The 13,483-nt window shown below is 41.4% G+C and overlaps 1 protein-coding gene across 1 annotated transcript in view; it reads left to right on the top strand.

Moving 5' to 3' along the window:
• PDHX (pyruvate dehydrogenase complex component X) overlaps nucleotides 1-13,483 on the top strand; it is a 114,452-nt gene that overhangs the window by 48,728 nt on the left and 52,241 nt on the right. Inside the window, exons 5-6 of the mRNA XM_019519403.1 lie at nucleotides 6,643-6,826; nucleotides 10,825-10,972. Coding sequence (XP_019374948.1) covers nucleotides 6,643-6,826; nucleotides 10,825-10,972 — 332 coding nt within the window. The remainder of the gene's footprint in view (nucleotides 1-6,642; nucleotides 6,827-10,824; nucleotides 10,973-13,483) is intronic.

Here is a 13,483-nt window from a genome sequence, read left to right as displayed (position 1 = left end):
CCCCCCCACACACTGCCTTCCACCACAACAGACTTAACAGCTGCACGCAGCTCTCTAAGCATCTGGGCTGTGCTTCTTGCTGCCTCTGTGCTGCGCTGTGGTAGCATGTGTGCATGGGCATTTATCGACCAAATTATTGGTCACATCAGGCTGATTTCTGACAACAGTCAATTTTCTTTATATTGGTGCTGATCCAATATTGGACTGATGTATTGGTGCACCTCTACTTATGACATGATTAACTTGTTAATTGCACCATAAATAATAACTGTTGCATGCTCTGGCAATAATGGGACAACAAGACAAGAAGCGAACCATAAGAGGTTCCATAGCTGATAGGCTTCCTGTGCATTGGAAATTTAAAATCTACATGGTGCAGTCTCATGCAAGGCTGCGCCTCATGGCTGTCAGCCTGCTGGAGTGCAGGAAGCCCATTACCCTTTGGGCTTTCTGTGCGCTGTCAAATTGAAAAGGCACCAGGGGACGCATAGCATCAGGGACTAGTCCACAATACTACCATTCCTTCATTGCCCTTTGAATATACAGATCAGTGGGAACCCTGGAATCAGGGACTTATTCCCAGTGTTGGGCTCCCCACCTGACAAATCCTGCCTGAATTTGTGACATGGCAGGATGTGTGGTGATTTTTGGAATCCAGGATGAAATTTGTTCAATTCAATCATGCAATTAACTGAATATCTGTCAGGGGCCTTTGTTTTTCTGTGTATCAGTTTGTCCATCTGTAAAGTGTGGAGCTCTGTGTAGATTAATTATTGTTGGTAAAATACTCTTGAGACCTATTATGAAAGTTATCATAATAGTGGAAGAATTAATAAAACAACAAAATTGAATAGAAACCAAAATGAGCATTCAGTGTAAATCTCAATTTTAAAAATGATGGATGCCATAATTCAGTACCTTTTAATTAATGCTGGACAATAGCAATGTTTAACTTAATTTATAAGCTACACTTTGATAAGTAGCTACACATTCTTCATGCAAAATATAGAGAAAGTGACTACATTTTAAAGAAGCTGTGACTTCTAAATGAAGATGAAAAAATAAATTGCACCTTTGGTTTTACCTTATTATTATTACTACTATTAAGCATTTATGTACTTCTGTAAAAGTATCTAAAAACTAACAATGCACAGAAACCAGCTGCAGTATATGAAATTGTACACAATAGTATTTTATAGCATAAAAATGAGGCTGTTAAAAACCTATTTCAGCTTCAGTCCTAGTATGTGTTTTAATAAAATGCTTACTAATGATACAACATCGTTTATAAACTTTTTATTTATTACAGATTTTGTAAATACCTATTATTCTGATGGTTGGTTTCGGGACCAGAATTTGCACTGGGGTGATTGTCGGCTCTAGTCTGAGACTTGTGGGGTGGGGGAGCTTCCCCACCAGGATCTTTAAACCGCACATCTTGCCAGACTGCTGGGTGCAGGTGATCAAGGCTCTCAGTAAGAGAACTGAAGGACTTTAAAGCCAGAGCTACCCCTTTAAAGCCACGACTGTCAGATGTGGGGTTTTGACAATCAGCTGTTAGATTCAGGGCTGCCTGTGAATCAAGAACTGGACCTAGGGCTGTGCAAACTGGGGCTGACAATCAGCTGACTATTAGCCCTGCATGTGGGGCTGCTGTACCCGGCTTTCAGTTTATCATAATCTCATGCACCACTCTGGTCTGACAAGTAGTAATGGTGCAACTGGTACATTACTGGAGGTGTGGTTTTTGGGATTGGGCATCAGATCCTATTGCACCATTAAATCAACAAGTGCCAGAGGCCTGAGATTTTAGCTAAGGGGTGTGAGGTTTTTTTTTCTTCCCCCAACTACACTCTGTGATGAAAACTTCAACTCGTATTCCTATTTTCCTTATATTAGTCTCGGGTGGGGGGGAGGGGTAATGATAGCTGACAGTTTTCTTCCTTGTACATACACTCATTAGCAGAGTGAAGCATTGTATATCTGCTATAATTTTTCATGGTAAACCCTGCACCAACAAGTTCAATCTCTGTCTGTCTTGTAATGGATTGATTCCCATTGAAAACAAGCATAGTTGGTGCCTCTTCTGCCTGTGGAGAACCACATTCTCAGTAAATGCTGTGTGCGCCAGTTTTTCTGCTTGAGGACTGACGCTTGGCTTATGTAACTTCTATGAGAAGAACAATCCATATGGGTTTATCTGTAGAAAAATCTCAATGAGAATAAGCTAGCTTGTGTCTGTTTTCCCTCAAGCTCATGCCTGTGTTCATTCTACTCCGGTAAGCTGAACTACTTTCAACTACAAAGAGGTGAGAGGGTTTTTTTTTAGTTTCTCCCTGGATAGTTCATGAATAGCACTGGGCCTTCTTCACTCAGTCACTATCTGTATAGCATTCCCTTAAGGCAGGTGTGGGAAAAATATGGCCCGTGGGCTGGATCCAGATCATGAGCTGATTGGTTTCGGCCTGCAGGCAGATGCCCACCATTTAATTATATCCAGCCCACGACTGCCCCTGCTGCAGCCCGTATGGAGCTGATCTCCCAACCTCACTCACCAGAGGGCCCTGGCCCCAGCCCACAGCTTCCCAGTGGGGCTGCTGCTGCTGCAACAGCTGGAGAGCTGCTTGGCTCCCCCTGCCTCCAGTGGTTCCTCCTTTTGTCCCTGCTGCAGTGCAGACAGCAGGTAGAAAGGGGAAGCAGTGGTGGGTGGGACAGGTTGCAGACAGGAGCTCAGGGCAGGCTGCTCCAGGTGGGAGCAAACAGGGTTCAGCCCCATGTGGAGCATTAGGGAGCAGTCGTGGGCCAGAGGTGAGTGGGGGGCGGGGGCAGACTGTACCTACATCACACTGGTGAGCTCTGCTGCACATGGCCCCTGCCCATCCCTCCCCTCACCCACCCCATGCCAGCTCCCAGGACCTAGTGCTCAGGCAGCCCCCCACATGCAAATACTTAACCCACAGCCCACCACACATGCACCTATCCCCCAGCCACACACAACACACTTCCCACATACCTCTCCCTCACAATATACAAGAGTAAGACTTTATTTTGAGCTATTATGCAATTGCTTCAGTGTAGTGTTGCTCCTGAAGAACTCAGGACCTGTCTATCCTCACCACTTTGGTATTATAAGCACAGATCCTGGTTTTCTCTAATTAAAAAAAAAATCCCCACTTTTCAGATTTAAAAAAGTCCAACAAAATCCACATTTTTCCATGATTAAAATGAAATGCCACTAGTATACATATACATCTGTAGTGGTTTTAATAATGGAAAAATGTGGATTTTAATAATGGAAAATGTGGATGGGGGGTATATCTGAAAATTTGGGATTTTTTCTTTTTTATCAGAGAAGACCACCTTCTACCCCTTTCCCTGGTTTTAAGTTTCAAACTGCAGGGGAATGCAAAGAGAGTCACAACTGTTTCTTCCCTTTATGTCCTTGCATGGGAATATGGAGAGGTGTAAAGAGACCTGTCTATGCATACAGTGAGTTTGGCCCTAATTATGACATCTCATAAATCCACAGGTACTGCAGGGTATATTATCATTCTTTTTATAAGATACAAGTCTCAGTAAGTGTAGCTTTTGAGAAGAACATCTATTGATTAGATTAGTACAGGTTTTCCTCGCTTTATGCTATACATGCATTCCTGGAAAACGGCACATAACTCAAATTCACATAAAGGGGAACCCACTTTACAAATGCATCCCTAATTTAACAAATAGGGATGCATTTCAAGACCTCGACTGTACTGATGGCCCAGCCCCATTTCTACTACTTTTACAAGACGATTTTGGTACTCGCCAGCAGCAGACAGTACACACAAGCACGCAGTGGTGGTGAATGTTAACACGATGGGGATGGCAACTACAGAAACACGTGTCGCAGGTAATGAGCAAGGAGCACATATCCACACAGGAGGCTATATTTTGGTGCGTGTCAGTCCCACAGTGCACTGCACAAAGCAGCTAACTTTGGGCTTCCACCACACTGATCGCATAAAAATGAATTTAGCTTGCATATAACAAATTTTTGATATAAAAAGGGTCATCGCATAAGAGCGAATTAGCTCATACGGAACCCACATAAAGCGAGGGAAACCTGTATTCCTTGCTCACCTTCCCCCTTTGTAGGGAAAAGGGAACAGCCCAGTACTTGCTGTATAGCCACCACTAGGGGATGCTAGTGTACTCTCCAACAAATACCACTTGTCTGATAAATTATGAGCGTTTACACCATTTGGTGTTTTAATTTACTGTCTTTCAGTATATTGTTTTTTCATCCTGCCCTTTTAAACTGTATAATGTATTAAAAGTAGGCAGTTACCCTTGAGAACAAGGGCTGTATATGAGTTTTTGCCAAACTAGTACCGTAAGTAGAAATGGAACTTATTCATGTTTCTGAGTATCTGGGTCATCTAGTTATGGTAACGTAGCATAGTATAACTACATAATTGCCTGTCTCTGCAGACTCCAAAGTAACAATTTGTCAAAGATGCTTATTCACTTAAATGTGTGTGGTGGGAAGGAAAACGTGCTTACTCATGACTGAATGCTCTATTGACCATGAATTTATCCAGCTTACAATTGTCTCTCTCTGTGTAGAACAGTTGAAAAGTAGGGTTGCTGCCAACTATACGTCATTTTAAAAAGTACTATACAAGTATGACTTTTTAAAACTCCATTTAATTTGAAATTTATTTGTGTCCCTTACCAGCCATCCTTATTTTAAGACCTTTAGTCTAGTGAATGCTTTGGTTATACCCTGTGACATTCACTGAATTAGGGTTTGACTCTGTCTCTATATTAATAAAATGCATAACACAGAATTTGTAGAAAGAAATATATCCTTCACTCATAAAATTTAAAGACTTATAAATGAATCTCCTAATCTAAAAATAAAGGTTAATAGTGCTAATAAAGTTTTTATAATTTTATGTTCATTTCATAGCTAAGGAATACCCATAAAATGACTTCCATGCAGTGTGTAAATGGTATAATAAGCAGAAGGTTTTAATTAAGCCTTTATTACTGTCATTTTTTAAAATGTTGAATTTTCTAACGGTTTAATGTATTAACTTGGAAGAATGGTCACAATTAAGACATCTACTTATTTTTCCCAAAGAAATAATAGCATTCCAGGAAGAATTCAATTTATTCAGTTAATCTTTTTTTTTTAATTTGGTACAATACCTATTTTAATTAACAAATGCTTATTTTAAAAGAAATTCAAATTTACTGTTGCTATATTAAGTACAGCTTTGCCAGTTAAGTAGTGTCTAGAATAAAGTGTACAAGAAAATTACTTCAAGTTTAGATGTAACCCTGCTTTTATAAGCATTTTATACTGATTATAACTGAATCTGCAATAGAACGATTTTACTGGTTTAACTATACAAGGATAGATACACAAAAAAAGCCCTGATAATGTAGACAGGCCTAATATGTGGGACTAGGCCTTTTGCCCAAGATCTAACAGCATAATTAAAAGTATGCTTACCCAGAAGCATGCAAGGCAGTCCCTGTTATTGTCCCATTGAATGAGCATATTCATTTTTAATTCCTTTATAGTGTTCACCTTGTGTAACCATTCAGTGGAAGTGATTACTACTCCATTTGTTTTTTCATAGGTTGTAGCTTAAAACTATTTGGATTCAAAGTCTTTATTTAAACTCAGTCTTGTGTAGTATCATGTAATGAAGCCTATATGCCATACAGTTTAACAAATCATGTAACGTGGCTTAAAATCCTCTAATCCTCCAAACCTCACTTAAAACTGAAATAGAAAAAAGCCCATGGAACATAGCGAAAGCAGTTGTTTGTGATCACTTTTGTTTATTATAATACAAATGAAATAGTTTTTATTTGTTGAGTCCCAAATACAATGTGAGCACATCTTCCACTGACAGACAAGGTTCTTTGAGTAAATGTGATATCCTTTATTAGACCAACTAAATAGTTGGAAAAATTGTTCTTTGCAAGCTTTCGGGCACAAACACCCTTCTTCTGGTACAGTGAGAGTCTGCTGGTGTTTTGTGTTCTCCATGATGGAATAGAAGCTAATATGAAAAATGCAAGTCTGTGAAAATACAATTCATGGCAGTTAAGTATCAGAGGCGATGGGAGACAAGGTGTGAGACAGACAGGTGTTGGGGGAAGAGGGATATGTTGACCTAGTGATAGAATGTAGCTGGTAAATGTAGAGAAGTTACTTGGGGTTATCAGATGACAGGTAGGTTATAATGTGCCAGTAATCCAATGTCTGTATTTAGTCCATGATTTTTTGTATCCAGATGATCTATGAAGTGGAGTTCATAGACTCATCTACAACAAGTGTTTTTTATAACACAGCTGCTGTGCACTGTCCCAGTTTTTAACTCCTTTCACCAGCAGAAGTGGATAATCTATGAACATTTGTGTGTCTCTAAATAGATAAGACTATTTCTAAAGAATAAGAATTTTTTTCGTAAATAATTATTGGTTCGGAATAATTGCCTTTTAATTTCTGATTTAATAACCAGAGTTTAAAGGCCCAGAAGCTTCCCATTACCATTCTAAGAGTCAACAAACTAATGTTTCCTCCTTATGTCAGTTATGCTTTGCTTTTTGTAATTAGTTATATTATTGTTTGATCAACAGGGATGCCCTCAGACTTCTGCAACAGCAACAGAAGAGCAAAACTACTGTATCGAAACCTATGGTTTCTCCTGCCCCTCCCCAGCCTTCTGCAGTGCCTTCGGCGCCACAAACAACAACTGTGTCTTCTGCTTTCCCAAGGCCTGCAATTCCACCGATATCTACAGCAGGACAACTTGGTGTACCGGTAATATTAAAACACCATTCTTCTATTCCAGTCTCAGCTTGCATTTCATTTCAGCTAAGAAAGGTTGCTGCTATGTTTTGTTTGTTTGTTGGGGCTTTTTTAGTGGAGAGCAAATTAAAGACAACCACGTTGAACTTATTTTTTGGAAAGTTTAGGCGGCCTGGAATTTAGAACTCCTGAGATGAATTCCCAGCTCAACTAAAGATTTACATGATTTTTAGGCTTGTAATCTATCTGTTCTTCCTTTGTGCTATAGATAAAGTGCTTTTTTTCAGCTGAACTTTTATATACAGGCTGGTTGCAGATATGAACTGCCTTCCTCCCCCAAAAAGGCACTTTACTTAAAATTTGGCACACTCCTGCTCCAAGCCGAGTATATGCCCAGAAGCGGCAGTACATTAGTTCAACCGGGGTCTGCAGCATCTAGTTAGATTGGATGCTTTAGTGGGGCTTTTATGTAATAGCTGATTGAATCAACTTTAGATAAAACCACCAAAAAGCCCCTCTGAAGCGCCTGATCTATGCAGATGCTGCAGAGCTGAGTCACTACCACGCTGCTGCTTCCAGTAAGGCGCTTTTGTTTTTTCTCCATGTCTGTAAGCAGTCACAGCATACCAAAGCTAGCTGGGAATTTGCCCTGAGAAGTGAGGTAAATTAGCCCACGCTGAGCTCTCTGCAACTGCAGCTAGTCTGCCCCCAGTTTCTTGAATTTCACTACATGACATACACTGGGCTTTTTTCACACACCTTACATTGGCTCAGTTGAAATGACTTAATTTGGCTAAAAGCATCACTGATCACTGGTACAAAGACAGTTTAGTATCTTTAGTCAGCCTACCACAGTTAAATTAAAGATGCTTAAAAAAATAAATCCACCTAACACCATTTTAGTCTACTTAAATTGGACTAATTAAACTGAGTTTTTTGATAAAAATTGGTTTCTATTTTTAGCTTAGTCAAGAGGCTAGGATTTCTTAGGGTAACATCTTTTATTGGACCAGTGGCATACTTGGGATGCAGTTTGACAAGCTTTCAAATACAAGACATCCTTTATTCCTAGTCAATCAACCTAATTGAAAAATCACCTCTCTTTCCTAGCCGTAGTATCTGTTTATTCACATGTAAAATAGATATACATATCTGAATCCTTGTGAAGTGCTTTGCATTTCTGGTTTATAAACAGCATACGAATGGAAAATTCTCTCAGTAGTGATTAAAAAAAATGGTCATGAAATCTGGTGTAGAGTAAATTTTGAGTTGGATAGAAGAGTGATGCTGAGAAATTGATTAATGTGTTAAAAATGGCAGAACTGTAGACTTTTTTTTCCTGAGTATTTTGGTCTGTAATGGGATAAGTATCAGAACAAGTTTGTGGGGGTTTTTTAATTCCAGGCCTATTTTTTTTTCTTTAATCAAAAATCCTTTTACTTCAACTGTATAGTACTATGACTGTTGTATGTATTTAGTATAGGTTCATTACACAATATATACTGTCCCATGAGCAACTATTTCTTCCCAAATTCTCCTGTGCTTCCTGATTAAATATCTTTACTAATATTACAAGGAATTGCAAGAAATTGTTTCCATGAAAATTTTGTGAGTACCAAATTATGACATGAGTGAATGAATCTGGTAGGACAAGGACAGATTGATGACAAAAAAAATTATCTTAAATAATCATCTGAGGGACTGACAAATTGCTAGCTTACAGAGGTAGTCTTCTCTTAAAGTGGGGATGGAGCAAAATGTTATGTAACGGGTTGGATCTTTAGCTGGTATATAGAGCAGTGCTGATTTACATCATCAGCTAAGAATGGGGGCTGGTATGTCTGAAAGTCTTGTTTGAAGCACTCTGCTAGAACTCACTGATAAAGTCAGTACATGGAAGCCTCACCTCATTGGTGGAGAGAAAAATATTAGCAGGATAATAATAATAGCAGTTGGTTACACTTTTACTGTATTTACTTGAATATAAGATGATCTTGATTATAACGTGATCCCCTCCAATAATTAGATTCTATATATGGAAAATGTATACATTAGTTTATAATTTTCCAGGTATAGAATCTAATTATTAGAGGTTTGGCTTGAGTTTATCCCCCTCCCACTGCTATGGCAGGGAAAATTTAAATATGTGGTGGGGTCAGGTAGCCTATTAGCCCTTTGCCTCCCCCAGCTTCTTCCCCTGCAGCCCCTTTCTCCTCTCCCCATCCCCCTCTCCACTGACAGATCCTGGTCTCCCTGAGCACATGGAAGTGAGGAGCATATTTGAAAACACTGACCTTGAAATGCTGCTGCTTGCAGACATGAACCCCCCCCAAACATACTTTATTTAAAATTTGGTATGCTCCTGCTCCAAAAACAACACATGCCCAGAAGAGATACTGTTAGTTCAGCCCAGCTCTGCAGCATCTGCATAGAGTGGACACTTTAGTAGGGCTATTGGCGCTTTTCTCTAATAGATTGGCCTTGAAATACGTAGATGTAACAATTGGGATGTGGGTTGTAGCTGTGTTGGTCTAGGCAGGCAAGGTTTTTTGGGTAAATCTGATATCTTTTATTAGACCAACTCAAATAGTTGTAAAAGTTCTTCTTTAGCAACCTTTCAGGAGACAAGCTTATCCAGTTTGTGATGGGTCCCTTGACCATGCCCAGCCTAGGCATATGGGGCAGTCCAGGATGTAGCATGTGAAGCTGATCCCACCACCCTTGCACAATGGGGCTGAGGCAGTGTGGCAGCTGGACTCAGCTTCCTGGCAGCCCCAGTGGCGGTGACTCCTTCTGGTCTCTGCTGCCAGTGTCACCACTGCCTCCAGACCTGGCCCCTCTGTGCAGACACCCCAGTCTGTCTGCCTTGCACCAGATGGTGAGGATGGGCAGTGTCTCCACTGAGACTGGCCTGGGACTTGTGTAGACAGGGCACACTTGGTTTGGCGGGCAAGGAGCAGCGTCTGCAAGTTGGCCAGGTGGGTGGGGCTGGGGCTGGACCTGGGCTTGTGGGATGGGTGCTGGTTCTGTGGGCATTGGTGTGCCAGGAGAGGATTCCAGCTCTGGTCCAGGTCCTGGCCCCATGTTGTCACTGTTCCACAGTCGTGGTGTTGCCTGACTGGTCTCCTTCTAGACACAGCTCCCCACCTGCCCATGACCCCATTGCATTTGCCTAGCCAGGTGTGTTGTGACCACGTGGGTGCTGGGCTGGTCTACATGGAGGCCCCGGGGCCGGGATCACTGGGTGGTGACGGTGCAGAGACAGGCCCTGGGGCAGAGTCCCTTAGGGAGTTTTGGTGAGCTGTTGTGGGGGGAGGAAGGGATCCTGACCTGGCCTGGCTGGTGGGGAGGAGTGGAGGGGCCTCAACTGCTCACCAAAACTCCTGACGTGGCTCTCCAGCCTAAATAATTGCTCACTCCATTGTATGCAAATGTAACACGAGGGGCTTTTTTCTCCATGGAGACTGAGGGGGGAAAAACCTTATCTTGAATTCAAGTAAATACAGTGTATTTTAAAAGTATATAATTGTGGAACGAACAGAGGCTTTAAAGATTGCTACTTGCCAGTGCTACTTGTGTGTGCCAGTCATCTTAATTTCCTTCAGCCCTTGGAGCTCAAGTACCCTCAGAACATACCGTATGAATTTAACATACGTATTATGGTGCCTAGGATCCTTTGTAATTATTCAAATTTAAATTTGGCAGGTTTGTTTCAATGAGACTAATACTCATTTTTTTTTCAGATTTTGGTTAATTACCCTTCAGTTTTATGCGGTGAGAAAAACCAAGCAACATACCCTATTCATTTCCTGGGTTCCATGTAATCTGTTGTGTAGGTCTGAAATAGACTCGTCTTCCTGTAATCTTGAAGCAAGCATGAAAAAATTCAAATATTTTGTTTGAACTTAGTCAATAACTGTTAGTATTGAATTACATTGTTTTTTGAGACTTAAGTGGTGCTGCCAGAATTTTATCCTCATATGTAATATGGAAAATATTACTTTCTTTAGGGTACGTTCACAGAAGTCCCTGCAAGCAACATCCGAAGAGTTATTGCCAAAAGATTAACAGAATCTAAAACTACTGTACCTCATGCATATGCTACTGCAGATTGTGAACTTGATGCTATCTTGAAATTAAGGAAAGAATTGGCCAAAGGTTAGTGAAAGTTATTTTTATTATTATTTTATGATGGAACAAGGAACTCATTTAGTCAAGTCTTTTCAGAAAAAAGTATTTTAATTCTGAAATTATATTTTCTGACTACATCCATACTGCAAATATGGAGGCAATTTTATTCTCCTCTATGAAATCATAGCAGCACATCTCCAGGGCCTTCATAATCAGGATAATTTTACTATCCTGTTATTTACCTTGGTAACAAATATTTACTGGCACTGGCTTTACAGTATGCAGACCAGACTGAAAGAGACTGTTACTGCAAAATTCAGCAGAAGATACGTGTGTCCTCTCCAGTCCTTAATTGTTCTTCACGCATCATCTGCTGTATTAGAGCAGTGCAGACATTTTTGACACTTCTGACATGTCTGTCACTACACTGGGAACAGCTAAGCAAAAATTACCACCTGCCTCAGCATCTAGTACATCCGATACAAACGATGTCATTCCTTGTGGTTACTGGATTCAGACAGTTCAGCAGGAGATTGGAAGACAGAGATGTTAATTCACCAACTAGCGAGAGGATGTCAAGGCAACTGCTGTTTAACATAGGGTGGCTGAGTATACAAATTCTTGCGTATATCTTCAGACTTCATGCATTTTTTCTGATTAATCCCCCAAAGAGTAAATCACATGTTTAGAATATAAACGAGGTATGTTTTTATGGGCTAAAATTCCATATAACAAATTTACATGTGGGACAGTGGGGTAATTACAGTGAAAAATAGACAAATACCCTTTGCAGCAGTCTATGGTGCTGGAAGCCTGCACTCTGCTAGTCTAAGTCAATTGAAAGCTGATCAATTCTGATTAAAATTGTACGCATACGGCCTTGCCTTTACTAGGAATAAAGATGCATTTTTTAACTCGTAGTTGATTCATGGGCCCCTGCCACATTACCAGTCTGATACAATTAATGAGTTAATCACATTATAAATAGTAATAGTGTCAGACATTCAGCTGATTTATGGTGCCATAAACTAGCACCTGCCACAAAGGTATTCCTCAGAATATATGGATCATCTTTGTAGCTTACTTGTATGGTGCCATAAATCGAACTGACCAAAGACTGTTGGGGGCCATCCCTGACATTCTGGGCTCAAACTGACCCAGGGCCAAGACTGAAACTGGCTGGGGTTAGTTCTGAGTCTAGGGTAGAGCCTCCCTCTGCCCTGTTTGCAAGATTGGGTTGGGTGCAGTTCACCAGTAGAGCTGTTTGGATCAGAGGAATTTTATGTCCCACATGTGCATGATACAGTGTTTAGGATGGGGCATAAAATTCCTCTGATCCAAATTGTGCCATTCCTTTTATATCTGCCAGGGACCATGGAATAATCCTAATGAAGAAATCTGGCCACCACCTGCCTCACCTACCAGTGGCTGTGGTTGGCAGGTGCCTGAAGCTCCCAAACCTACTATAGCAGCTGGGAGGCTCCAGGCATGGAGTGCAGAGCTCAGTGCTGCCTGTCCAGGCTAGGGCTACACAGAGCAGGAGGTGAGGCTGCACTGATCACAGCTGCCTCCCAAGACTTTTAGGGGCTGATGAAGGAAGTCTCATCCCTGTACTCTTTATTTTTCTCCAGAGTTTGCACCCCATTCCCCAGCACCTATTGGGCTTCTTGAAATGGGAAGTCCTAGACACCATCTGAGTTCTGAGAAGAGAAGTCTGATCTTTTTTGGAGCTCAGGTGGCACTCTAACAGCAGCCCATGTGGGCTGGCCAATGGCAACATCCTGAGGGATAGCCAGCATGGGTTTGTTGCAGGTAGGTCTTGCTTAACCAATCTTATTTCCTTTTATGACCAGGTGACCTATCAGCTGGACAAAGGAGAAGATATCTTGACTTTAAAAAATCTACGATTGATGCCATATATCTTGACTTTAAAAAAGCCTTCGATCTGGTATCCCGTGATCACCTCTTAGCAAAACTGGCTAACTGTGGCCTTGGCCTCGCCACGATCTGCTGGCTGGGGAATTGGCTCTGTGGTAGGACCCAGAGGGTGGTGGTTGCTGGAAGCCAGTTGTCGTGGTGCTCTGTGACCAGTGCAGTCCCTCAAGGCTCTGTCCTTGGGCCTGTACTATTCAACATCTTCATTAATGATGTGGACATTGGTATCAGAAGTGGACTGGCCAAGTGTGCCAACGCCACCAAATTCTGGGGTAAAGCATCCACACCTGAGGACAGGAGGGTGATCCAGGCTGACGTTGACAGGCTCAGGAAATGGGCGGACAAGAACCTGATGGTGTTTAACACCGAAAAATGCAAGGTTCTCCACCTTGGGAAGAAAAACCTGCAGCGTGCTTATAGGCTCAGCAGTGATATGCTGGCTAGCACTATGGACGAAAGGGACTTAAGGGTCATGATTGACCACAAGATGAATTTGAGCCTTCAATGTGATGCTGCTGCTAGTAAAGCAGTCAAAACGCTGGCTTGCATCCATAGATGCTTCTCAAGCAAATCCCAGGATGTCATTCTCCCATTGTACTTGGC

The sequence above is a fragment of the Gavialis gangeticus genome, unplaced genomic scaffold (assembly GCF_001723915.1).
Source record: "Gavialis gangeticus isolate Ggan-Ray unplaced genomic scaffold, GavGan_comp1, whole genome shotgun sequence".
NCBI classification, from domain to species: Eukaryota; Metazoa; Chordata; order Crocodylia; family Gavialidae; genus Gavialis; species Gavialis gangeticus.
The sequence above is the reverse complement of the archived record's forward strand: the minus strand, read 5'-3'. Positions and strand labels throughout refer to the sequence as shown.